The sequence below is a fragment of the Onychostruthus taczanowskii genome, unplaced genomic scaffold (genome assembly GCF_017590055.1).
Source record: "Onychostruthus taczanowskii isolate IOZ18803 unplaced genomic scaffold, ASM1759005v1 scaffold56, whole genome shotgun sequence".
NCBI classification, from domain to species: Eukaryota; Metazoa; Chordata; class Aves; order Passeriformes; family Passeridae; genus Onychostruthus; species Onychostruthus taczanowskii.
This window is the reverse complement of record NW_024503235.1, coordinates 3,559,267-3,585,636: the sequence shown is the minus strand read 5'-3', so window position 1 is coordinate 3,585,636 and position 26,370 is coordinate 3,559,267. Positions and strand designations below refer to the sequence as shown.

The following is a 26,370-nucleotide window of genomic DNA, read 5'->3' as shown; positions in this document are numbered from 1 at the left end:
CCCGGGCCGGGCTCCGCGCTCGCGGCTGAGGAGCAGCGCCGAGCTGAGCCGGGTCTGCCCAGCGCCGGGGCACCGAGAGCGGCAGCGCGGCTCCGCCACGCCGAGCAGGTGGGTGAGGCCGGGCCGGGCCGGGCCGGGCCGGGAAGGGAAGCGCTGCCCGCTGTGGCCCGCAGCCCTGGGCGGGTCGGGCGGTGGCGGGGTGCCCTGTGGGGCTGAAGGGAAGGCACCGTGTCCCCGGTGCCGTCTGGGCTCGGGGCATCCCCCGGGACCCTGCCGGGGTCGCGGTGGCGGTACGGGGACGCCGCTGGCCGGGGAGCTCTGCCCCGGCAGCACGATGCGCACCGCTTTGCACAAGGAGAAAAGCACAGACTTTGGGCCGTGCCCCTTTGCCAGACTGCGAAGTTGAGAGCTTGAGCAGTGTTTTATGAAGAGAGTACTGAGACTTTACCCGACCAGCAGACCCGGGAGTAAACTATAACCAAATGCTCAAGTGTAGCACAGGAAAATGTTCAGCACATCTGGAGTGGTTGCTTTTTTTCCAGAGAATGCCCGGGTAGCTTTGAGAGAAGACTCTAAGCCTTGCTTTGTGTGTGTGTGCTAGACAAAGACTCGGAAGTCACAGTTTGGATCTCACATTAAAGAATAGCTCAGGATCTTTGCAATTTTCTTTTTCCTCAACACAGTTATGTTTCAGATTTTGTTCTCTTACAGGTAACTTTTTACTGTTTTCTTTATCCGTTTCCAGTTCTGTACTTGTGGTTACCTTAACCACTGACATTTTCATGAGAACTCGTGGGGATGTTAGATAAACTTTTCCAGTTAGCCTGGGTGAAGCATGGTGGTAGGAATTTCTCTCCACAGGCTCGCAATGCAAACGAATGGCATGTGCCAGCGTTATGGATCTTCACGGGACAGGGATTTGATACTCGGGTCTCTTTACTTAAATATGAACTTGCTATGTTCAGTGTTCCCCAGTTTTGAAAACAATAAAGGAATCTTTCCAAAGTAGAAAATCTATTCCTAGGAGCAGAGGAAAGGGCAAAGCTCTGGTGGATGCAGCATCCTGGCTTCTAGGGAAGAGTGAAGGGACATTCCTTTTACTTTTCTGACTCCTCTACCAAGCATTAGAAATCTGTGGCTCTCCTAGCTGCCCAGCTGTTAAAGCTGCCTTATTTCCCTGATTTGCTTTGTCAATATGTGGTTTAACTTCATGATAGGCAGAGAGGAAAGAGGAAGTCTGACATTTCTCCTATCTTACTTTTGTGCCGTCCTCTTTCCTTTTCCTAACATGGACACTGTATTGTTCACTTGCTTTTTTCTTGCTGACCGCTTCCTTTGAGGCATAGAATTGTCAGCAGTAGTTTTATTCTTACCCAGCTCGGTCTGTAATTTTGCACACTTTTTTAAATGGTGGCATAGCACAGGAGACAAAAATATAGGTGATATGGTTAGTTGTGGGTACTAATTATAGCAGATGCTCTACAGCAAAACGTATGTTTTGGAGTATGAACTCCAAAAACCAGTGCATAGGGACACACTGAAGGCAGGGCAGTGTTTGGAAACAGCCAGAATTCCCTTGCAGGGAGACCCTATGAACTGTTCCATGATCTCAGCTTCTGGAGCATCCCTGTTTCTCTGTCTTGGATTTTTTGAGATGCCTCTTGGGGTAAAATCCGTGCTTTTCCCCTGCCTGCAGAACAGCATCTGAAGAGCTGAGCAGTGGGTAGGGTGCTGATGGTCTCACTGTGGTTCCCCAGCCTTTGGGAGGACAGGAGGTGGCTGCTGTTCCTGCAGCACAATCTGCCTCAGCTCCTGGTTTGCACTGTGGTTTCTTCTAGAGCAGGTGCTGTAAGAACACAGCTGGCTGTAGGATAGCTCACCTTTCCCAGGCCATCCTGTCCTGGGGAGGAGAGGCAGGAGTCTCTTTCCTGGCTGGTGTCATCATGGTGTCCCTGATGACTCATGGGTTTTGGTCTGTAGTGCACCAGTCTTGCATGACTGTAGGCAGTATTCACTGGTTGTCAGTTGATTTCTGAGGGGTATGAGTTTAGCCATGTTCTTTTCTGGCTTTGGACACAGCAGCTTCAAGACTGAGGTGAGCCCTTAACTGATGGAGCCAGAAAAAACTTCCCTGCAGGCAGATTACCAAAATTCCCAGTGCACCAACTTTGGAAGCACTGTGTTCTGTTCCCAGCCAGGACTTGCTTGCTCTATTGCTTGCCTGATGAGGTAAGGTGCTTTCTGCTGTGTTCCTAATTGCAGCTGAGTTTCTGCTGTTACACGGTTGGCTGGTGTTTGAAATGCCAGCAGAAAGGTGGAAAAAATTGATTACTCTCAATACCCAAAGTGTTTTCGACGCCCTCTCCCTTAAAAAGGACTTTTATGGTAATTGCAGCACTGATGCAGAAGATTTTCATGGTGGTGCACCAGGATCCTCATTGATGTCTGTAGGATTTTTGCTGCTTGTACCTTACGTGAGGCTGTGCTTGATGAGCCACAGTTGATGCAGCAACCTCAGGAGAGAGACAGGAGTTAAACCTTGTTGCTCTGCTTCACCTTTTGTGTGCTAAAGAAGTTACCCAGAAAACTGGGGTCTGGCTGCTCTGAATAAAAATTAAACCTCTTCACAGGACAAACAGCTCCTTAATTCGTTTTAATTGCTCAAGTAAGAAATCATTTCTCCTCTGGTGTTCATTATCCCTGGTTGAGATGTGCCCACCACAGTGCCCAGGTGCTCGGGCAGGAAGGTGCTGCCAATGATGTTTGCAGTTCTGCTCAGAGTGCAAGTGGCTTGTTCCTTAGGGGACTTTGCTTTTGCTGAAATAGGTGCAATTTCTATGACCAAACTGGAAAAATTCAGAGAGAACTTCATCAAAATCAATTTAAGCGCTTTACTCAGGTGGGTTTTTCTTCAAAAGGAGGGGATAGCTGTAACCCTAAATACCAGCTGTATCTAGGAAAGAAGACCAGTTGTTAGGGGGCAGAAAAGCTTTATCAGTAGTATTTAATCTTCAAATTGCTGCTACCAGCAGCTTCAGGGTCACTTTTAAAGTGAGGTTGTGGCGGAAGGGCCAAGCTACACGGGCCCTTTGGGTTTGGTGGCTGCTCTCTGGGAAGCTGCTGCCGTGGGCATTGTCCTGCTGCCACTCACCAGCAAGGAGGGGGCATTTCCCACCAAGGCTGGGGTGTGTTAACTGGGCTCTGTCTGCTCTGAGGTGGGAAAAGGAAAATACTTCGTTCTGTGGAGATGTAGTTGCTGAGAAAAGTCCTTGGTCTTTGTTTCTTCTCTTCCTTCCGTTTTGCTCTGGTTTTACCAGGTGTAAAATACAATTGTCAGCAGTTTACACGGAAGGGGAATGTCAGTTTTCCTGTTGAAGAAAATATCAAGGGTCTGATTGTGAAAGGAGAGGGGAAATTGAAGAATGCCACATGGCTTCCACCTTCCTGTATTTCACCCCAGTAGAACTGACCACTTTGTCTGCTGATACTTGCTAAATGGAGGACAATTTTAACAAATGATTCTGCCCTTACTCACAGGGGCCCACCAAGAAAATAATATTACTCTGGGAGGAATCAGAAGGATACATTCGTTAGAGCTAAATTAATAATCAAAAATTATTTAGTAATGTATTAACACAGGATCCAAAGAGCAATGGAATAAAAATCCTGAAATTTACGTTCTAGTTCTTAGTGTAGTCTCACTTTGACTTGATTTGGCCTGTGGTCATCTGATTGTTAATACATTTCAGTTTTTTACTTGCCTCTGAATATGTTACTGTAGATATTCCCACATTTACAAACTGCAGAGTTCTTTTATGTGAAGTATTTTGAACTTCCCAAATAAAAAAAAAAAAATTAAATCAGTAGCATGGGCAGATATTAATTCTGGACCCTTCTTTTTGGTGTCATGGCTGGAACAGCAGTTTGTTGATGTTTATGGCCAATCTGCCCAGTGCCAGCTCTGCTCAGGAATATAAATTATCTTCCAGCACCAACTTGGTGCTGATGCCAAGGACATGATCTTGACTGCTTCCTAACTTAGCTTTGAACATCTGAGCTGTGAGGAATGAGGAATGTGCTGCATCTAACCTGGAGCTGTTGGCGGCCACCAATGTCATGAATCCGGTGAGTGGAGAAGCCAGCGCAGGTGACTGGACAGCTGGAGCTGTTTTCTCTACACAGGAGGGGCAAAGAGAACTCTGAATAGCTCAAGGAAATGCTTGGTGTTGTTTGAACAGTCAGAGATCTGCTTCCCTAGTGCTTCCTCCAGCACATGTTACACTTGACCCTGCCAGCGCTCCACGCCAATAGGAGTCAAGTCTTTGTCCCCAGTGGTAGATTAAACTGCTTGGCCATTGTTGCAAGTCCAAGATTTTCCTCTCTCACCCTGTTTAAATGACTGCTTGGATGTGCAGCCAAAGTAAATATGAGCTAATAAAAACTAGAGATAACACATTCAGAATAGTTGTTAGCGACTAACTGTAGCACAAAGAGGCACAAGTTTTGCTGGCAGCTTTTCTGCTTAAGTTTTGAAGTTCAATTACCTGAAAAAGAGTTGGTATGGATCAAGTATAACTTCCTTTCTATTGCAAAAGCGAAACTGTATCTGTATTCATGTGTATCTTCAGAATAAGAAACGCATCTGTTAGGCTGCTGAAGCTCTAGTGCCTGCCTTGCAAGGTACAGTGCACCAGCCCCAGGTGAGCACTGCCTCACCTGAAAGCTGGAAGTGCTGTGGCAGGGCATGCAGCTTCAGAATACTCTTCTATACCTCCCCACACTCACTTCCCTTGTTGGCAATAAATGCATTTTCAATTGACTTTTTCAGTTCCTCAGCACACAGCCTGTGAGGGCCACTGCTGTAAGATAACACTGAGATCCATAGTCTGCTAGGGGTTGGAAGGAATGGAGATAGTTACATGGCTCTTGGAAGTGCCCCAGCTTCCCAGTAAAGGGAAGAATGAGATTGGGGGGGTATCACAGTGGAGTGACAGGGATGGGATTGCCCCTGTATTCCTGTCATGCAGTGCAGTTGGACACCTGAGTTACAGCTGGTGCTGTAGTGAGGAGCTGGGAGGTCTGTAATTGTTTGGGATTAAGGCTGCTTTAAGTGCCTGTGTGTTACCAGCACACATACTCACTGTGTGTCTGGAGAGGGCTGACCTACTGGAGTCCTCCTACAGTGGCTTTCTTTGCTTTTGCCTTCCTGAGACCTTTGGCTCTGGATTCGGTGTGGTCCTGCACTGTGTCCTTCAGCCCCTTCTGCAGTGGAATGGTCTCTGATGACCAAAAAGTTAGAGAGAACTGAGGGCTGAGAGTGTGGTATGGCATTAAAGGATTAATGGCTACTGAGCAATAATTACCATAAATTATGCAGACTAAGTCCAGATCTAGGAACTGTTTTACCTCTTTAATTCCAAGCCAGTCGTGGCTCATGCTGACAGCACACCTGGAAATGAGGTAACTGAGTAATCTGCCCACATTGTTCAGATCTGCTGGGGCTTGGGCACTGACTTAGTATGTGTTTTCCTTGCTCCTGGGCAACCTTTGTTCTCCTGCAGCCAGGAAGTCTCCCTGATGGGATAAGACAGGGTGCTTCTGTTCCTTTCTTGAGAAGGACGCTGTTAATTCACCCGTGGTGTGTCTTCCCTGTGAAATTCCCTTCCCAGATGCAAAGATCTCACTGTTATTGCAGTATGAGATGGAAAGACTTCCAGTGCTGCCCGAACATGTTATTTAGGTCAGTTGCAAGGAAGATGGCAACGTGAATCAGAGGAGTTGGAAGAGAAAGAAAGTCATTAGACAGCACCTTGACATCCCCTGCCAATGCGGGGATTTTCTCTGCTGATGCAGAAGCCCGGCTGGAGCACACATTCATTGTCTTGTGCTCCTGGTGTGGTGCTGTGGCTGGGGAGCTGGACTGGCAATGAACCAGGGGCTGCAAAGACAGACCCTACCTTTGCCACTCTGCACCAGCACCTAGATCCTGGTGGGTGCATGAACTAATCTCTGAAAGAGAGGAAACAAGGTCTCCTCCTTATCGCTCTGGAAAACGAGATATATCAGGATCATTGGCCTGACTGCATCCGTTTTGGGTGCATGAGCCTCCAGGGGTGGTTTTACAGAGGCACGTTCATCCTGTTGTAACGTTGACCAGAGCAGCTCAGGGGATGTTCCCATCCCAGTAACGGGCATGTGGTGCCCAGTGCACTACGGCAGCTCCCAGGGAATTCTGCAGAATTCATTCACCCACGGCCTGAGTGTGCTGGGCCAGCCTTGGGCTGGAGGGCTGTCTGTGATGGTGGGAAACGCCTGAAAATATCCCACTGGGCAGGGCTCTGCCAGGCACTCCGTTTCCCTTCCCAAAGGAAACAGCCTGAATTTACCCAATGCTCTGTAGAGACCTGTAGGCTAAAACAAATTATTTTTACACAGTAGGAAACATTGAGACCAACCTTAACTGATGAAGCAATTTGCCAACTTTTAGCCTCAAGGTCCCTAGTCCCTCAGGGCCTTCCAGCGTAAAGGCTTGGGTCGGTTTCCCAGAAAGAGTCTCTTGGATATGTGCTTTTGGCTCATTACTGGCTGTTTTATTTTTCCAAGAGCCAGCTCTCGTTAGCTTCGTTCTCACAGCATTGTTTTCTTTCTAGAAGAAGCTTTTGCTGGCTCTCCTAAACTACTGCATGGGAATTGCTTACTAGCTTACATTTTTTTTTGTTTGTTTTGACCCAAAGCTGTGCTTTGCTCCCCTCTGTAACACTGCCAGCATAATTTCCAGTCTCTTTTAAGCATATGTTTTGCAATAATATCTAAAGTCTTGGCTCCAAGTAACTGCCTTACAGAGAGATTAGTATCTTCTAACGAAGGAATTGAGAGGCAAATAGTGAGAACAAAAGCAATATCTTGAGAGCCTGTAAGACTATCCTGACCTTTCCCAAAGGCCTCAGCCTGGCCCTCAGTGTTCAGCAGATGGCAGAAATCAGGGTGGACTTTGATTTGTAGAGGCCTCTGCCTTGCTGCTGTGTTTGCGGGAAATGTGCTCAGCACATTGTGGCCATCTGGGCTTGACTGTACTATTCTGATAATCCCCAGAGAGGCCTTCTCCAGCAAAGCTCATCCTTGATGGAAGTCCTCTCTGGCTGACCTTGTAGAAGGCTAGTATTAGCAGTGTGGCTTTTTGACATTTGACAGCAGCATTCCTCATAGGAAGAAAATGGGCTTGGGAAATGCTTTGTCCTGGCCAGGAGGAAAGGTGCCACTCACCAGGTATCCATGTGGGCACACAGCTGGAATTACACTAGAAAGTGAGGAGGTTAGTGTTAATATTTTCTAAACTTCAAGAGGAAGTGTTACAGGAATGCAAAGGCCATCAGAAAACCAACTGGAAAATTGCCTTGCTTTAAATGGGAGAACCAGATGGGGGGGTTTAACCTGGAGCTGAGAGAGTCTCAAAATTGCAGGGGAGCTCAGTGACTGGCCATTCACAAGGAGACAAGAGTCAGATGAGGGGGTCCTGGCAGGAGCTGGAATCTTCATCTGGATCTAAATGAAGATCTGCTTTTCAGAAGAACTGAGCTGGCTTTGTCTGAAGTCAAAAGAATGATTGGGTGCTCAGCATCCCTGGAACTGAGAGGTCAAAATATAGGCTGCCAAATTCAAGAAATGAGGAAAGAACAAAACCAAACCCCCTCCCAGGCTGTGTTCTGAGGCTGTGACTGCTTTGCCTCAGATATTTAGTATTTCAGGTGTGGGGGGTGTGTGGCAGCTTCAGTGGCCGGTCCCATGGGCAGTGCTGTCCTCAGGGAGCAGGATGTCTGCCTGCACTGTGCATCTGGCAGTGTGTGCCAGTTTTGTCTCTAAATCACACACTCTCTGCTCCTGACCCACCCATGATGGGCTGTTGGACCTGTGGCACCCATTCCACTCCCTCCTGCCTGTCCCTGGCCATCCATAGTGACAAATCTCAACCCTTTTCCTGACCTTTTGACTCTTCAGCTGTGCAGTGTGTGGAGCTTGCTCCAGGCTGCTTGTGACACAAACTGCCAGGAGAGTTTGTGTGATGGTGCCACAGAGGCTCCTCTGCACGTCTGTCCCATGGCAGTCTGTCCCTGTGTTGCCCAGGCAGAAGGGACTCTCCTGCCTCTGGCTGTGCTGGCCAGCCCTCGTCAGCCACACTCTTGAGAAATCTTAGTGGAGATGTCGACCTGGCAGATGGAGGCTGTTACCTCATTCCACAAAAATGCTTTGTTATTGAGAAAATGGAAACTGTCTGAGGTTTGGGAGCTGAATAGAGTCATTGGTGTCTGTTTTAACCGCAGTTTAGTGGTGACTGCTCAAAAGTTCCCCTCTCTGAGCATTCCCTTTTCCTACACCCATAATCTTCAAGCCATTGGAGAGCTGCAATGACTTAACTCATTAGCTGAGCAAAAAATGTTGAATGCTGCTGCATGCTCTGCAGAAACTTCACTAAAACCTCAACATCTTCCAGCAAAACAAAAATTATGAGCCAAGAAATAACCCTTTGCAAGCTGTTGGCTAGAGAACTGTTCCCTATGGATACTAAGCAAAATTCAACCCGTTTTACAGTTTCAACTGGGTGTCTTGTTTACTTGACTTTGAAAAGCTCTATTAAGATTATGCAGGAACTTCTTGGAGAGAAAAAACATGCTTGGAGACTTAGGTTTGTAATTCTTAAACATGGGTGTCTGAATCTCAGTCCTGAAGAGAAATTTCTTTTCATCAGTTTTTAAAAGCAGATTTCAACATTGTGGATTTGAGAGAAGAAAGACTAAAAATAGGGATTGGAGTGTTTGCAAGCTAGTTTTCATATTGCTGTGAATAATGACTTGGCTTAGTCCAGAAGAGCATTAACCTAAACACAGGCCTTGTTTTACTCAACTGATATTTGTGAAACTGGCATCTGATACCTCTTTTTGAGAACCTTTCATAGGCATTAATCACCAGCACCCTAAGAGGACCAAGAGCAACAGCTTTTTGGAAATAAAATGAACACTTTATTTATGTATTTTTAAACTAATTAATCTTGGCAGGCCAAATGAATGTCTTCCAGCTGCTACAGATGGTTTTCACATGACTAAATATTTTGGTGTGTAGAAAAACCTAAAATAGTGGAACCACAAGATATTAAGTATTTAATTATTACCCTGGAATGTAAATATGACCTTGATATTTTAAATTTGTTTGCCCAAATTTCAAGTGTTCTCTTAGAAATCCATCAAACAATGCAGATCTGATCTTGTTATCTGTGAAACAGAGTGACTACTCAGCATCTTTTCCAAATTTATTTAAATATCAGAGTGGGTTTTAGAAACAGGAATTTGCTTAACTGGAAAAATAATCCTAGCTGCTTGAGGCAGAATCAAGGATCGAGGTTTGGGATGTAATGGACTAGTTCTGTTCTAGATCCCTGCTTTCAGGTTTAACCACAAAAATCCTTTCTAGGCTCAGCTCTGCCTCTTAAGGTCTTAAGGAAGTTTTTTGATATAAAATACAAATTGTAAAAACAATTAGCAGTTATTTTTTAGCCTGTATCTTACCCATTTAGAACACATTCTGGCCATGTGTTGTTCCTGTAGCTGTAAAGCAACTTTACTTCTTGAATGACCCAAGCCCACAAGATTTCCTTCATGTGAGTGTGTCAGAGGTAATTTCTGTTGTGGTTCAGGGCTGTGTGGCTGCAGATCATACACAACCTGCATGTACACTCAGGCTTCTTGTGAAAAATGTCTTTTTGTAGTTCTTCTAATGAAACAAAATGAAGGGAATCATATAAAATATGTATCTGAAAGGCCTAACCTTCAGCACAGTTGAAGACAAAAGTTCTTCTCTGAGGTCCACACCTGATGTCACTGTTTCTAGATATTGCTCAAGATGGGAAGACAACAAAAAAATAATGGGTCCTAAGCTGTCCCTGAGTGCAAGAAACTGCATTTGTCAGCATCATGAGCCCAGTACCAGCCTAAACTCCTGACTTTTGACCTCACCTTGGAATTCCACTACCCTCATTTAAGGAAAATGTGGCTTTTTCCTTTCTTAAAAACGAACCCATTTTGAACTGGTGCATAACTTCCTGGTGCTGCCCTATCCCAGTTCTGCCTGCCAGCTCAGCCTGCTCACTGCTAAACCCCAAGTTGAAATAGCAAGAGCAGCTAGCAGAGGCACGGTGTTGGTGGGGAGATCTGGACTCTGGATTAGCTGTGCTCTGTGACAGCACAGCACTCTGTCTGTCTGTTACAGGGTTGGAAGGCACCTTAAAGACATGTCCCTCTCATCCTTCTCCTCCTCCCTTTTCTCTGCTCCTCACAGAGTCAGGGTTGTGCAATCTGTAGATCCAGGTGTGTACCCCACATTGGTGGGTGTCACAGTTTCCAATGACAGGGATATGTGCTGCATCTCCGGAGAAGAGAGATGGAACTTGGATCTTGGTTCCATTTTTAGTTCTACAGGCCGTGCCTAGTGCCAGAACTCTCTGAGGTGCAAATCCCAGGAGGGAGATAGCATTACTCCCTGACCTGTGGGTATTACAAGGGTAAATAATGTTTTTGCTGCTGACAGCTGTTAGGGAATTGAGGAAGCCACAATCCAATGAGAGATGTGGGATGTCAGCTCTGGAAACTGAGGACTTTTTGCATTAATGATCTTGCACTGGATCATCACATATGTTTGTGTTGCTGGCAGTAGAGAATCAGGGAGCTAAACTGCTTCCCAGGTAAATCTTTAGTTTGTGTCCTTAAATTTGGATTGTTTATTCTCATCTGCCTCTTTCCTTGGCACATGGACATTTTCAAAAAGAAGAGCTAGCATTTAAATCTAAAGGCATTTCAGTGGCTCCTTCTAGCTCATTGAACATTTGACATCAAGAAAATTGCTGAGTGCCTAACTCAGAACATTCTGGAATACATAGACTAGTAGTGGAATCACCAAGAGTCATTAAAAACAAAAAGTGCACAGCGTGTTTTGCATCTATCTCAGCCAAGAAAAGTTTTATTTCTGCTATTTCACAACCCTATGCAAACACCATATAACTCACAGAAAGATTAAATCTGGCCCAATGTGCATGTGCAGAAGTGTTGGATGTGTTGCTTTTGGAAAGCCCAGAGCTGAGTGTGGGAAATCATAACTGCACGTCAGGTTGGTGAAGGTGCACAGATTGTGTTGTGCTTCATGCTGTGTGAAACAGCAGTAACTACAGGATGATGAAATAATGCTTTCAGGTCCTTGATAGCTTGGAGTTTTAATTTTAGAAGAAGATGTAGAGCATAACTTTGAATAAAAATGGAAGAGGGCAATGCAGAGACCTTGAATAATGAGTAGATCAGGCTGTTTGAGCCACACTGACCCTTCCAAGTGACAATCCAGGTTCTGCTGTTCACCTTGTTAGCATCTGATTTGGTAAGTCAGGCTGATAATGATGTTCATGAGTTTTTCACTTTATGTTAGGAGTTTTGCTTCTTCTCTTTTCTTTTTTTCTGTCATGACATTTAGCAATAGAAAGGCTTTGGAAGCGAAATACATCTACACAAAACTGGAATCATGTCTCTTGTGAAAATTTAAAGTAACTTATTGCAAGTGTCCAATTTCTAGTCACAAGTAATGACATTTAAACCCCTGTAGGAAATACAATCCCTGTGCTGATGTCACCCTTGGTTTATGATGTGAGTACTTTTGTTGCTGGACAAGCACTTGAGTGTTTGCTGGTGAAGTGATGATTTACTCAGTGAGAGTGTCAGGCTGGTGGCACCTGCTGTAGCTGACTGTGAGGTGAGGGTAGAGGAGCACCCTGGCACAGCTGGGTTCCTGCTGCTCCACCGCTTTCAGCAATGCAAGGTAACACAACTGGGCTGAGCTTTTATTGCCGCGGTTTGCCAGTTTGGGGCAAATAGCTTGTAAATGGAGCACTTTTGTTCTGATCGGTTCCAGAACAGAGGGAGGGTTGTTGGCATTGCAGTGAAGTCCCTGATCCTCAGGCTGCTTGAGCATGTCAACAGCTTTGGGAACTTTTTCCCAATAGTCAGAGTGCACGTTTCTGTCATGACGTTTAGCAATAGAAAGGCTTTGGAAGCGAAATACATCTACACAAAACTGGAATCATGTCTCTTGTGAAAATTTAAAGTAACTTATTGCAAGTGTCCAATTTCTAGTCACAAGTAATGACATTTAAACCCCTGTAGGAAATACAATCCCTGTGCTGATGTCACCCTTGGTTTATGATGTGAGTACTTTTGTTGCTGGACAAGCACTTGAGTGTTTGCTGGTGAAGTGATGATTTACTCAGTGAGAGTGTCAGGCTGGTGGCACCTGCTGTAGCTGACTGTGAGGTGAGGGTAGAGGAGCACCCTGGCACAGCTGGGTTCCTGCTGCTCCACCGCTTTCAGCAATGCAAGGTAACACAACTGGGCTGAGCTTTTATTGCCGCGGTTTGCCAGTTTGGGGCAAATAGCTTGTAAATGGAGCACTTTTGTTCTGATCGGTTCCAGAACAGAGGGAGGGTTGTTGGCATTGCAGTGAAGTCCCTGATCCTCAGGCTGCTTGAGCATGTCAACAGCTTTGGGAACTTTTTCCCAATAGTCAGAGTGCACGTCAGCATCAATGAGTGTGCAGCAAAGAAACAGGCATTGCTTCACATCTGCTGCTTCAGGGGCTCTTCTTGGTCTTCAGCTGAAAGGTGCCACGAGAGGAGCCTCTCTTAGTGAAAACTCCAGTCTTTCTGATCCTTTTTCATCTCTGAGAGATATGCTTCATGTAGGTTTCCTTGTAAATCTCAGATGGGAATTAGAGAATGAGGTTCTGTATAAAGGAGCCACAGATCTGGATCAGGGGCTCTTAATCTTGTTACTTTTCTGTTCCTGTTGGTTTTTTTTTTTCTGTAAAGGAGCAGCTTTTCCTCTCTTTCTGAGTTTTTAGGCACAGTCAGTCCACATGTTTACTGAGCTGCCTGCCAGCAGCAGCTCCAGTTCTGAGATAGACATGTCCAGTGGGCAGGGGCATGGGGTTGGAAACTCCACGTGTAGCTGCGTGATATAAAGGCATTCATGCATTTTGTGGGCATTTATATCTCTTAAAATAACTGTTTCCACATAGTCTTTTGGATGTGGCGCAGTTTTACCTTCCATGGTGCCACCAAAGACTATTTCTGCACAGAGACAGTAGCGCTTGTTGCATCTTGCACATTTCCCTTTAGCACTTGCAAGGAGTTACTTTGTAGAGATGTTATGCAAAATACGTAACAATTGCAACTGATGGCTTCTACTATTTAAATTTTGCAGTACTTAAGAGTCATTTTAAAGGTGTCAGTGAGAATGGTTTGAAGATAACCAGCTCTGTATCGTGAAAGCAAATGACACGTGCTGGCCAGATCACCTGGCAGAGAAGTCTTGAGTCACAGAAGGGAATTTGTTTCACTTTTGGGCTGGCTGGAAGGTGTTCTCTTCCCCTCTCAGCCATCCCGTCTGTCCCCTTTCCTCGGCTGTGCTGCCCTTGAGAGCGCTGCCCTGTTTCGGGAGGGCTGCAGCTGGCACACACAGCATCTCCCGGGCAACAAACGATCCTCGGTTTTGTTTCGGACAACCGTCAAGCCAAGCCGTTCCCGGGGTGGTAACATGAGACAATTTGTCTTTTGCCAGGACTCAGTCCTCCCCCAGATTTAGAAGCTGCTCGCATGCTTCGTGCTGCAGGGCTGGCATTGCCTTTGCTTGCGAGGGACACCGGCAGCTGTAAAAAGCACTTTATAGGGAGACTGTCCGTGTTCCTTGGGCCGAGAGCCAGCACAGGTGGGGAGGCCTCGGGGGTCTGTGGCACAGACCTGTCACCTGTCACCTTCCTGGCTTTCTCTTCCCTCTGCTGATTTTCGAGAGCCCCAAAAAGCACAAAACTGCCAGGGCTCAGATGCACATTACCCCTCTCCATCAATAGATCTACTTATATTGAAGAAACCAACTGTAAATGCTTGTGTTTGGGAGGCAAAGAATCAAATCGGAAGAGCGAGTATTTTGACCAAATTTGGTGAAAAAATTCACTTTGCCCTTTAAGTAATAGGCGTGCATTAAATAAAGCATGTCTGGGATATGTGTCTTTTCGTGCTACTGGAAGTCAAAGTTGCTTTGTTTATTGAAAAGAAACATGAAGCTGAGCAGAGCCTTAATCAGCAAAAGAGCTTTCAGGCTTGCTGGGGAGGCAGGGAAAAGGGGACTGGGCTCAAATTGTACAGCTTGGTTTTCAGCACGTGAGCAAAAAACACCATCACTAGGGCTGTGTCCAGGGGCTGCTTGAGGCAGTCCCTTGATTGCCTTTTTGGACAAAACAGAGGGATAATCTCATAAGGATCTTTTATTAAGGACTGCAAAAAGCTTTGCAAGTACTAACGTAAATTATGTATCAACTCAGAAATAAGAATGGCTTCATCCTCAGTTTAAAAAGCAGCTGTCTCTAAGGGAAGGAAAAGTGCAAACTACAGTGTAAGGATTCAGTTGTGAGAGAACTTCAGGGAAACAGAGCGGAATTACATTATTTTGCAGTAATATCTACATTGAGATGCACAGGCCCCAAGAACTAGCAACTAGAGCAGTCAGATTATTTTTTCTGCATATAGGCTGTGATGTCTGTTTGAGTTGCAAGATTCTTGTGTGCTGAGCTGATCCAAGATGAAGGTACATTGGCCTCAGTGTGCAGTTAGTCATTTCCTGTCACGCTTTCATGTTTAAATTCTGTTGTACTGCATATGACCTTTATTTTGTGGGGCAAAGAGATCTTGAAAACACGATTGCCAGGAATCCTCAGATTGTTAAACTGGATAAGCAGTGAGGCATTGATATATATGGCTGTGGGTTACATGGGCATAAACCAATTCAGTCCAAAATTAACCTTTCAATGCTAGATTGTAGCATGTTCACAACATGCTTATTGGGAGTAATTGCACACCTGTCCCTTGCTCCTTTTTGACATCTGACAGGAGCAGCTCTTTCCCTGGACTGCAGCTCCTGCTCCTCCGATCACACCAAAGCTCCTGTGATCAGTCACATTCCCTGAAACTTGGCTTCAGCATCTTTCTTCCTCTTATGGCCACTGTGACCATGTGTGCATCTGCTGCCCTCAGCCAACCCCTGCCTCAGTGGTAGCTGTGCCTGCTGCCAGTGTCCCCTGCTTGTCACTGGCACGTGGCAGGAAAGGTACCTGTCACGAGGAGCCTCTCTTTTCTCTGCAGCCTCCTCAGAGACAAGCCAGAATCTCTCCTGGCATGGTTTTAAGCCTTAGGTTTCTTCACTGCCTGACAGAAGGGTCTGTGTTGAGCTGGCCAGAAGTTTCTGGAGTATTCCTATCTCGCTCCTCTGCTCTCAGACTTGTTCCATCTGTTAATGGTCTGTTTGAATGTTATGAGTCCAAAGTGCCCAAATGACTTCAATTCCTGACTTCCTGTTGAGTGCTCAGAATTTGCTTACTTTCTGCTCATTTTGAATAAGATTAACAGTTGATCTCTTGAGCAAACATTCCAATTTAATGTCAGCAGAATGACATAGGCTGCCTGCTCTGCGTGTTCCCAAATAGTTTTACTGCTGTTAGCTGCACCTCTGAAAGACCAAGATTTTGTTCAGAACCTAAAATGGTTAGTTAACCCCTACAGATGATTAGTAATAAATTTTTAACTCTGAAATCATTCCCTCTTTTTTTCCTTGACAGAGTTTTTATTTTTATGGTTGCATAGTAGGGACTCTTCAGCTTCTTTCTCAGACCCTGGTAGAATTAGCTTTCCTTAAAGAAAGTAAATCCAGAGCAAGGGCTGAATTGTCTCTTGTGCCTCTGCCTGTGCTGCTGGTACCTCAGGAGCCCAGCACAGCAGTGGTGGCAGCTTGCCCTTGCTCACCTTGGACCAGGTGTGATGTCTCTGTCACAGTTTCCTGCAGGCACCCCCGGGCAGGCTGGGGGCTGGAGGCAGGTGTGATTTTCTTACTGATTGCATTCTGTTTAAGAGTACAATCAGACATTTATGGCATAGGTGTGGTTTTGGCACTGTCCTTTCTCTATATGCAGAGCTGCCAGGAGCAGTCTGTGATATGGCTTTGTTCTTTGAATGGGGCAACTCAAAGATATCTCCTGAACAATGGGAAATCCTTATTTTGTCATTCTAAGACTGAATTGAAGTCATGCAACAGTTTAGGTCTTGTGGCTTCTCAGATTCTGCTACTTCAGTTTTAACGGATTCCGCTGCTTCTTCCTCACAAAGTTGTGGGCATTTTCAGGAAGCTGCTTACCTTGCTGACAGCAAGTTATTTTATTTGAAATGCAAGGTGGTTCTTTGCAGTGCTGCCAGCAGTTTTACTCAATCTGTTGCACAGCCTGGAGCACTCCATGGCGGCTCTGGGCAGGAGGGTGACCTGCCCGTGCTTGGGGGAAAGGCTGAGGTGCAGCTTGCTCAGCAGAGCTCGGTGTGTGCACATGCATGAGCACAACACCCCAGTGGTGCAGGGAGGCTGTGGCCATACGCCCAGCTGATCTGCTTATCTCCTGCCTCTGAGGCTGACCGTAGGAACCAAACTTTCCCTTGGAGAAATGAGCTGCAGCATCCTCTGGTTGTGCTGGTGATGGGGAAGCTGCCGTGTGAGGCCTGTGGCTGTCCTGATGGTCCCTGCAAAGAATCTACTCCTTGCCATGCTGGAGCCCTCCTTCCTGGTTGGATTTCAGAGCTGTCCTGGGGAAGGCTGAGGCTGGAAGGCAGCTTGGAGGCGAGAGCTGAGGGCAGGAAGTGACTCACTGGTGCTGCCAGCAGGAGGGTGAAGGTCTGGTGCAATTCTGCTCCCAAGGGTGCCCCATGCAGGCTGGGTCACTGAGGGAGCACTGGCACCTCTCCCCAGCTGCCTCAAGCTCTCCTCTGACAGCCCTGGGGACGCTCCAGGTCTGCAGCAGTGCTGGGTTGGGAGCAGAGTGACAGGGCACAGTGAGTGTGGAGGAACCCCCACAGCACCCCAGGGAGCTGGCCCTACCCCCAGGAACCTGGGCTGGCCTGGGGCCAGGGTGCACAGTGACCCTGTGCAGATCCCCAGGAGTGGTGTCAGCAAACGTGGAATGAAAGCACTCCCAGCATAACGGAGGGGCTGGAGCTGCTCCTCAGGGCTAGCAGCTGGTTTGCCTTTTAGGGTCGGCAGCAAGCAGAAACAATTTCATGCAGATTCCAGGACCCATAATGGTTCTGGAAAGCTAGCAGGAACAAAAAGTGTTCTTCTCCTCTGCTGACCTTGGAGTGCTTTGGGGACTGTCTTTCAAAGCCATGTCCCTGGACGGTTTCATCCTTACATGGGGAATACTTGCCTGCCCCAGTGAGGTGGTGCTTTCTCTTCTGTGTCTGTTTAGGTGTGAACTGCAGTTGCTTGTATTTATGCTCAGACAGCCGTGGGGAGGTGAGAATAGGCAGGGACCTGACAGACAGTCAAAAGCAGTCTTTTCCTATGTCCTGGAAAGTTGAAGTGTTTCCCTAGGAATAGCCCCATGGATTACTCTAGCGTGACTGTGGAGCAGCTGGTTGTGAGCTGACAACAAACAAACTGGTGTGAAGTTACATGGGGTACAGGTTCACCACACACACAAGACTCCACACCTAAGGAGTTCACTGTAGGAGGAACCATCTCAAAAGGCCAGTTAAACTCGTCAGTGATTGTGTGGATCAGGCTCTGTCTGTATTGCCTCCTTTGCATAACAAATCCCTGGTTTATTGGTGCTAAAATTAATGCAATGATCTCCTGGGGCTGTTGCTAAGCCATGGCTTCGGACAATGACACCAGGGTGGTGTTGGGTGCATGTTACTCTCTAATTAGAAAGTGGACTTTGCTGTGCTTCCTTGACAAATTGCTGACCTTTTCCATACATGAAGCTATTCTGAGCTCTGCTCCAGACTGATCAGATTTGCATCGTGGAGCACTTTGAATGTTGTTTGTGAGTGAAGCTCTTGTTCCTAAAGCTGTTTGTTCACGGGCACAGGAGAGGAGCTGAGCTTCCTTTGCTCCATGAGCACAGCTACTTCTTTCAGGGAACTACAGGGAAAGAGGAGGCAGCTGGCAGACGTATATCTGTGTTTATTTTTGCCCTCAAACAGCTAGTGAGACAGCTGAGCAATATCCCACATCCAGCTCCACCATCACCCTGTACAAGGGACCTGCTTCAGCAAGCCTTGTCCCCCCAGACCGGAGCCATCTGGCAATGCACAAACACTCTATTTGCAACTGCAATCCCATCATTATAGGGCAACAACTTGGTTAGCATTTGAAGGCGTTCCTGACATCAGCCCAGCACACTCCACACACAGCTGATGTTTACAGGGTGGTGCAAAGGATGAGCACATGCTCGCTGGCACAAGAGTGATTGCCTGTGTTCTATGTCTGAGCCTAGATTAAAGGGATTTTAATGCATTTTAAAACTCTCTGTCCTTCATAAGGAAGGCAATATTCTATGTCTGAGCCTAGATTAAAGGGGGTTTTAATGCATTTTAAAACTCTCTGTCCTTCATAAGGAAGGCAATTCCCAGGTTTATCATTACAATCAGAGTAAGAATTGTGGGCTTTTCTACTATTTCTTTTACTCCATTTCTTTTGTCCGACCTTCCTCTTCCCCGTCTCACAGGACCACATCTCAGGGACGAAGATGCTGCGTTTGCTTTGGCGCTGCCCAGGCTTCAACACCCCTGCCCAGCTCTGCATCTGAGAGCAGAACAAAGGGAGCAAACAGCTTATCTAACACAAATAACCCTGAGCAAACTTCCTGGGCCTGTTCTTGTTCTGTTGAAAAGGCAGCACAAAGTCTGTTCCTGTGTGCAGCCTTGGCCACGTGAGGCTCCCAGGCCTGGCTGTGCTGCACCCCCAGCCTGGGGAGCAGCACTCAGCTCCCAGCGTGCAGCAGGAACACAGATTTGGGGAAAAACGGCTCGAAGTGGCCCCCTGCTTTAGAGTCCTCCTTGGTTAATCGTTCCTGGAGGGGTTTGTTTTTCACTTCCTCTTCTGACAGCATCAGGGTCAGGGTAGTGGTGCTCAGGAGGCTTATTGCTCATCACTGGTAAAATCCCAGCCTTCTTCATTCAGGTTGGTTTTTTCTTCCTTTGTGTTTTCTGATGTCCTCTGAGCCTGTATTACTGGACCACAGAGCTAAAGTGCAGCCCATTGAGAAACATGGAAGTTCCCTGCTCTGGCAATGCCTTAGCCTCTAATGAGCAGGAGTGCTCATTACAGGTCCTCTTAGTACAGACACACCTTGGAAAGTTCCCTTCACCAGGGCTGGGACAGGGGAGGAGGAGAGTTGGAAATTTCATTTAATTCTTTGCCAGAGAGAAAGGTCCCAGGTAGCTTCAGGGAGCAAAGGCAGGTGGGGTGGCAGAGAGGGCAGCAGCGGGTGAGAAGCAGCCAGGAGCTGTGTGGGGGTCAGGGGAGCTGCTGCCCCATGACAGGAGCACCTCGGGGGTGCCCCAGAGGGGAGGGAACACTGGGGGGCCAGCACAAGGTGCAGCTCAGCAGCCTGACCCCCACATGCCCAGTAACAGACTGGGCATTGCCTTGTTCTGCAGGCACAGGGCTGCTGGCTGGAGCTTTGGGGGAGGCTTGGTGGAGCACTGGCCCCGTGTTGCTGGCAGGGACAGGCTGTGGCACTGCTCCTGCAGCCACAGCCACACACGCTGGGCTGCCACGCTGGAGGGCACGGAGCGGGCATGGCCTGGGTGGCAGCTGGTTAGCGTGTCTGAAAAGGAACTTTGTTCCCCCTCACTTGGTCACGTAGCCATGTGGGAGCACTGGATTTATTCTCCATCAGTCCTATCGGCACATACCAGGCTTGACAACAGCTGGGAGCTGTGTGGCTTGGCCAAGAATAGCCCTGGGGAGCTCTGGGCTGTGAGTCAGAGCTGTCTGGATCAGCTCCTGCCCTGGAGGCTGCCTCCCAACCTACAGCTGGCTGTGGGGATGGGGTGCAGGGGCTGGTAGGGAGCTCCCTGACCATTAAATGCTTAACTGCAGATTGGGCTGTAATTGCTCTTTGTGGAGTGGGTGGGTTTGTGAAGAACTCAGCAGTGGAGGTGCTCGGCAGCTGACGGCTCCCTTGTAACTCAGTGGGCTTGTCTACACTTGACAGCAACCCGGGTTAAAGAAGGGTGTGATTTTGCAAGTGGAAAACTCCATGTTTAGGAATAACCAGGCTGAACTAAACAGGAGGAAGAGAGTCTTGTTCTGGAGTTAGTGCTCCAAAGAAAGCAAAGTAGTTGCACAAACCTGTTGTCTGCGAGGGAGATAAGCAGCAAGGAGAGATGTCAGGTCTCCTTCATGCCAAGCCCCAACAGGTGCTTGTGGAACACCCATCTGCCCCTATAGCTTCTCCCTGGAGAGTGTTTGTAGTTGGAGCAGCACATACAGAACAGTTTGCTGGGACGACGCTCCACAGCCAAGGCACAGAGCAGAATGCCCAATTCCTGCTTCCCTATGGAGCAGCTGCTTTAACCTCTGGAGAGGTTCCAGGGTTTGAGCTGCCAGCAGCCCCTCAGGCAGAGCTTTCAGCACTGTGAGGAACCCTGCTACCAACCACGCAGGGCTGAGCGTGGGTCCCTAAAGGGCAGCTGGGCACAGATCTCCCTTAGGGTGCCTGGCTCAGACATCACAGTGGACACACAACCACGTGGCATGTGCATGGTTTTGGTGCCAAACCAAAACTTTTCATGCAGGAAATTTCTCCCTTTTTATTTTACACTTTGTTTCCCAGGATGGTAGCAAAGAGTGAGGAGCTTAGCTGCGTGCTGACATGTCCAGGTTTTCTGAGTGGTGCCAAAGGTCTCCAGCTGTGAACTGAAGAATGAGCCTGAAGCAAGGTTCATTGCAGGCCCTGGTGTCTGCAGGCTCTTAGGGAAGTGCAGGCAGCCCCAGAGCAGGAGCACAGCGTTGGTCTGTCCCCTGTGCTGACAGCAGCTGGTGGCTCAGTGCAGGGACTCTGGTCCTTGGCCTCTGGAGGTGGCAGGGTTGCCCAGGGACATCTTGGACAGCCTCAGCTGATACTGACCCACCCCTGCCCTAATCTCAGCAGGTGAAGGAGGGCCTCAGACCGGCACCATGACAGAGTGCTTCGACTGTGACAACTGCAAGGAGTCCCTGTATGGGCGCAAGTACATCCAGATGGACAACGGCCCGTACTGCATCCCCTGCTACGACGCGCACTTCGCCAACACCTGCGACGAGTGCAAGGAGCTGATCGGCCACGACTGCAGGGTGAGTAGAGGCCCTGCAGACAAGCAGGCCAGTTCCCAAGGCCTTTGGTCCCCTCCTCATGCTGGCTGTACTCCCAGGAGCTGTACTACGAGGACCGCCATTACCATGAGCACTGCTTCCGTTGCTTCCGCTGCGACCGCTCCCTGGCTGACGAGCCGTTCACCTGCCAGGGCAAGGAGCTGCTGTGCAATGACTGCTACTGCAGCGAGTTCTCCTCCAAATGCATCGCCTGTGAGAAGACTGTCATGCCAGGTAGGAGCAGCTGGACTTGAGTGTTGCAGTTTGTTCCTGGTCCCTTGGTGTCAGTTGGGGCTGCAGGTCCAGCATGAGAGCAGCGTGGAAGAGAGTTGGGTCTCTGTTTTCCTGCCCTCCTGTCCTTTGTTTGTCTGGCAAGACAGCACTGCTGGACAAGCTGTGATCACCACAGCAGCCCCATCTATCTGTTCCCCTTTTTCATGGGGAAGTGAATGAGGGAGGAGATAACAAAGGGTTTCCTGGGCATTTGCTGCTGTGTGCTGACAAGAAGAGACAGAATGACTGAAGATCTGTGAGTGTCTCTGGAGAAGGCCTGAGGCAAAGGTGTGTGTGTCTTTACTTGGCTATTTTGGCACCATCTTCAGATGTAGGTTACGTCAGGCATCTCTTCCATGGCCTTTGTGCCAGTGCTGGGGACATGTTCCTGCAGCCCTCCCCTTGTGGCTCTGCTGTGGGCTTAAAGCCCCCTGTCCAACTCCATGGTCGTGAACTGCCATGGGGAGGGGAAGCATAGAGCCAGGTGTGCAGGAGCACAGCCCATCCTGCCCAGCCCCCCACATCCCTGTGTGCGTGTGTCTGCTCCCTTCTGTCACTGCAGGGCTCTCTTTGCAGGCTCCCGTAAGCTGGAGTACAATGGACAGACCTGGCATGAGCATTGCTTCATATGCAGCAGCTGCCAGCAGCCCATTGGGTCACGGTCCTTCATCCCAGACAAGAAGGATTATTACTGTGTCCCCTGTTATGAGAGCAAGTTCGCTCCTCGCTGCACTCGATGCAAAAAGGTACGTGTGGCCTGAGAGCCCAGAGCCCCCAGCTCTGATGCAGGGACAGGGAACTCCCTGCTCCCACCTGAGCCCTGTCAGAGGAGGGTTCAGGTGCCATCACGCTGGCTGGGCTGTTTCCCTTTGCCTCTGTGTCACCAGCACGTGCTCTCTTCCTGCAGACCCTCACCAAGGGAGGAGTGACCTACCGGGATGAGCCCTGGCACAAGGAGTGCTTTGTCTGCACGGGCTGCAAGACCCCCTTGGCTGGGCAGCAGTTCACCTCCCAGGATGACAACCCGTACTGCATCAAGTGCTTTGGGAACCTCTATGCCAAGAAGTGCAGCGCCTGCACAAAGCCCATCACAGGTGAGCAGAGCAGCTCTCTGAGGAGCCCCGTGACGCAGTGGTCCTGGGGCTCCTTCTGTCCCTTTGTCTGAGTCTCTCACAGTGGTCAGCTGTGTCCTGTGGGAGGAATTCCCTCTATCCCCAGGTAAAGGCTCCAAAGTGATTCCTCAGAGCATGATCTCATGTCTCTAGCTTGCCTTTTTGGATACCGATTGTCATGTCCTGTGAAAAGGTTGTTCACAGACAGGGAAAGCCTACAGCACCAGCTGGTGTAGGGGAGTCTGGATCTGCTGTACCTGCCTAAGGCAGGGGAAGTAAGGGATCCTCTTCTCCAGAACCCCCTAAAAGAGTCTGTCTTCCTTCCTGCCCTCCCCCATTTGACCTTCCCCCTTGCAACTCCTAGGCTCTTGCTGCTGGGAAGGCAGGAGAAGCTGTGAATCAGCTGGTGACTCAGAGGATGATTCTGGCTGAGGACAGCTCCCAGGCACCCACTTCCCCTCTGGTCCTTATCAGTTTGTTGCCACCCTGGGGAGAAGAGGGTCACAGCTCACCAGTCCAACAACTGCCAGCAGAGAAAGGAAACTCCTGTGGAGCCTCTGCAGGAGCCTGGGCCTGAGCTGGTGGCAGGATGGCTCTTCCCAGGATTTGATTAAACCTCTGGAGAAGTCTCAGGGTTTGAGCTGCTAGCAGCCCCTCAGGCAGAGCTTTCAGCACTGGTACAGACCATGCAGGGCTGAGTGTGGGTCTCTGAAGGGCAGCTGGGCACACAGATCTCCCATAGGGTGCCAGGCTTTCAGACATCACAGTGGACGCACAACCACATGGCATGTGCATGGTTTTGGAGGCAAACCAAAACTTCTTATGTTTGAAAAGTTCTGTCTGACTTCATCCACTGTGATGGTGTAGCTCCTCTCCCAGCTCCTCCTAGGGGAGAAAATCGTGATTCTGGTCCAAATATATGAACCCTGCAAAGTCTGCTCTGAAGCAATTTTAGTGCTTTTCCCCCACCAGAGTGGAGGTTCGCATTATTTGATCCTGGGGTGTGTTTTGTGTGCCACCACCAGTGCCATGACCTGGAGAGGAGCAGGAAGCTCATCCCAGTTTCCCCAGAAACTGCCATTGCCCTCTGTCCCTCCCACAGGTTTTGGTGGTGGCAAATACGTCTCCTTTGAGGACCGTCACTGGCACCACAACTGCTTCAACTGTGCCCGCTGCAGCACTTCGCTGGTGGGGAAGGGCTTCATCCCCGACAACGACGAGATCCTGTGCCGCGACTGCAGCAGCGACCTATGAGCCCCGAGGGCACGGCGGGGCAGGGCCTCCTCTGTTCTTCAGGGCCTCTGTGCCAGGTTCCCCGGCAGCACTGCAGGGGCACAGCACGAGGCACAGGAGATGGGGGCTGACCTGAGCCGCCGTGTGTTCAGGGGGTTCCTGTGCCCCCTCCCTGAAGGCTAGAGTACGCTGTGCTATGGCTCTGTGCAGTCAAAGCTAAATAAAGCTGAAAAAGGAGCTTCAAGACCCCCCCATTATTTACTCTTTCTTTTCGCTTCCAGTCTAACCAGGCACGAGCCCAGGCCTCCAGCTGAGCAAAGGGCAGGAGTGGCTTCGGCACTGGGCTGCAGGATCTGCATGCTGGCAAGCATGTGTTCACCCCTTGGCACTGACCTCTCTTCTGACCTCTCTTCTTTCTCCGTGTGCTTCCCTCGCTCTGGGTGGCACAAGGCAGTGTCTCGGGGCCATGCTGGCCTGTGTCACAGCTGGCTTTGCACAGCCTTCCCACCTGCACAGCTGGCCCAGGCATGAAGGGCACTGTCTTCTGTTCTAGAGGTTTGGGGACACCAGGCTGGAGTGTGGCCAGGAGAAGAGCATACATCCTCAGATGGGATCCACCTCTGGAATTCTGTAGCACCTCACTCTTTGCAGGCCAGACCCTTTGCTCAGCATCTCCATGGCAGTGCTCTCTTAGCTGTGAATGAAGAGTTCAAGTCACTTGTAGGTACGGGGCATTCAGCCCACCCACACCTACCCCTTTCCCATCCACCTGTGCTGTGACCTCCCATGGCTGGGGTGGCTGAGCTGGAGCTGGGAGTGCTGGCCTGCTGATGCTCAGGTGCATCTGGCTGAGTCCTAGAGAAGGGCATGCTGAAGGCTGGGAGCACTCAGAGCTTTATTCCTCCTCCATCCCTCTCATGAGGATCCATGAGACGGGCACTGCTATCAGAGCCCAGCTGCCAGCAGCACTGGGAGCACCAGAGATAATTAATTCAGGGAAGGGAGAATTGCCCACAGACTGTGCCTGTGATTAGTAGCTGCTGGGAGGGTCTGTAGGAGCACAGGGCTGCAGCACAGAGAGCAGCTGAGGGGGCAGCAGGATGTCCACAACCTGCTCCTCCAGGGCTGCCTGTGTCCCCTGTGGTAGGCAGGGAGTGGTGGCTCCTTCCAGCCACACTCATCCTTCCCTGTGTCCCAAACAAGATGCAAAGCAAAGACCATGGGTGGGGTGGGGACAATAACTTTGCATTGCCCAGGTCCCAGTTGGCCCTAACTGCAAAATAGGGTGTCTGGAGCCATCCCAGACTCACATGAGGCCTTGAGCAATCCTTGCCCAATGGCTGAGCTGGCCCTGGGCTACAGCCCCTCCCAGTGGGATGCTCATTCCTGCCTTGTCTCTACATCTTTCTGCTTCTGTCTCACTGGGACACTTTTCGCCGACCCTGCTTTCCTGCTTAGTCAGCCACATGCTTTTCTGAAAACCTGTTCTTTTGTGGGTGTTTTCCCTTTTGTACTCATGAATATCCATCATTTTGTACACAACTACAGGATAAAGGGGCTAGCCCCCCACCCGGGCTTCACTTAGGAACAGAAAATGTTATGCATGTTGAAGTGTTATTACTCTGTGTCCAGATCCTTGTTGAATCCTTGTTTGGAAGCTTTGATGACAGCAAATCAGAGTTTGTGTGTTTGCTATTATGAGAGGAGGTTGGAGCCATCTCTAGAAGGAATTGTCCTAAACCTCAGCGTCCTCTGTATTTCCTACAGCTTTATACAATAAACAAACCATTTTCGTGACACTTTCTCTTCTGTGTCTCTTGAACAGCAGGCACGGGGCAGAGCACTGAGTGGGTGCTGGGCTCTGCTCAGCCTTGCCTCACCCCTGCTCCCATTCTGGGGATGGGCAACCTCTGCAGTGCTCGCGCCTGCCTTCCCAAAGCACAGCCCACCATCAGGCCTGGGGCTGTGGCAGAGCAACAGCATCTCTCTCCTCCTGCTGGGTGGCTGCAGTGGCCTCCTGGGGCTGGGGGTGTCCATCTGTCCGTGCTTGCTGTCTGTACAGGCAGGTAGTTCTGCAGGACAGGCCCCAGCAGGACATGAGGTGCTGCTCTGTGTTGCAGGCTGGCTGCAGGGCTGTGGGGATCGCTGCGGTACCGACCCAGCCCTGCTGTGCAGAGCAGCCTGTCTGCCCTGCAGTGTGCCCTGCCTGCTGACCCTGCCCTGCAGTGTGCCCTGCCTGCTGACCCAGCCCTGTGCAGAGCAGCCTGCCTGCCCTGCAGTGTGCACTGCCTGCCCACAACACGACATTCCAAGGGCACTCCTCGGGTAGATGTTGCTGCAGCCTCCAGCCAGGATATCCGTGGTCCCTCTTGGCAGCCTTCCCTGAAAGCGCTGCATGCTCTTTACTCATGTTTATCAGTCAGGGAGCCATTTATTCCCTAACATATGAAACTATTTTCCACAGATCCTTTACATTTGCCAACAGCTGCCGTGAC

At 49.2% G+C, this 26,370-nt stretch overlaps 1 protein-coding gene across 6 annotated transcripts; it reads left to right on the top strand.

The window, feature by feature from the left end:
- On the top strand, positions 1-25,672 carry FHL3 (four and a half LIM domains 3). Of its 6 annotated transcripts, none has more exons than XM_041417562.1 (6): positions 1-108; positions 21,058-21,239; positions 21,317-21,491; positions 22,107-22,276; positions 22,438-22,624; positions 23,745-25,672. In XM_041417562.1, exons 2-6 carry the CDS (start codon positions 21,084-21,086, stop codon positions 23,894-23,896), a joined length of 840 nt encoding a protein of 279 aa, XP_041273496.1. In that variant the 5' UTR covers positions 1-108; positions 21,058-21,083; the 3' UTR covers positions 23,897-25,672. The 6 variants fall into 6 exon arrangements, with proteins under 6 accessions (XP_041273496.1, XP_041273495.1, XP_041273492.1 ...); XM_041417561.1 differs by having other exon boundaries at positions 21,055-21,239; XM_041417558.1 differs by lacking the exon at positions 1-108 and adding an exon at positions 11,699-11,847 and having other exon boundaries at positions 21,055-21,239.
- Positions 25,673-26,370: the final 698 nt, after the last annotated feature.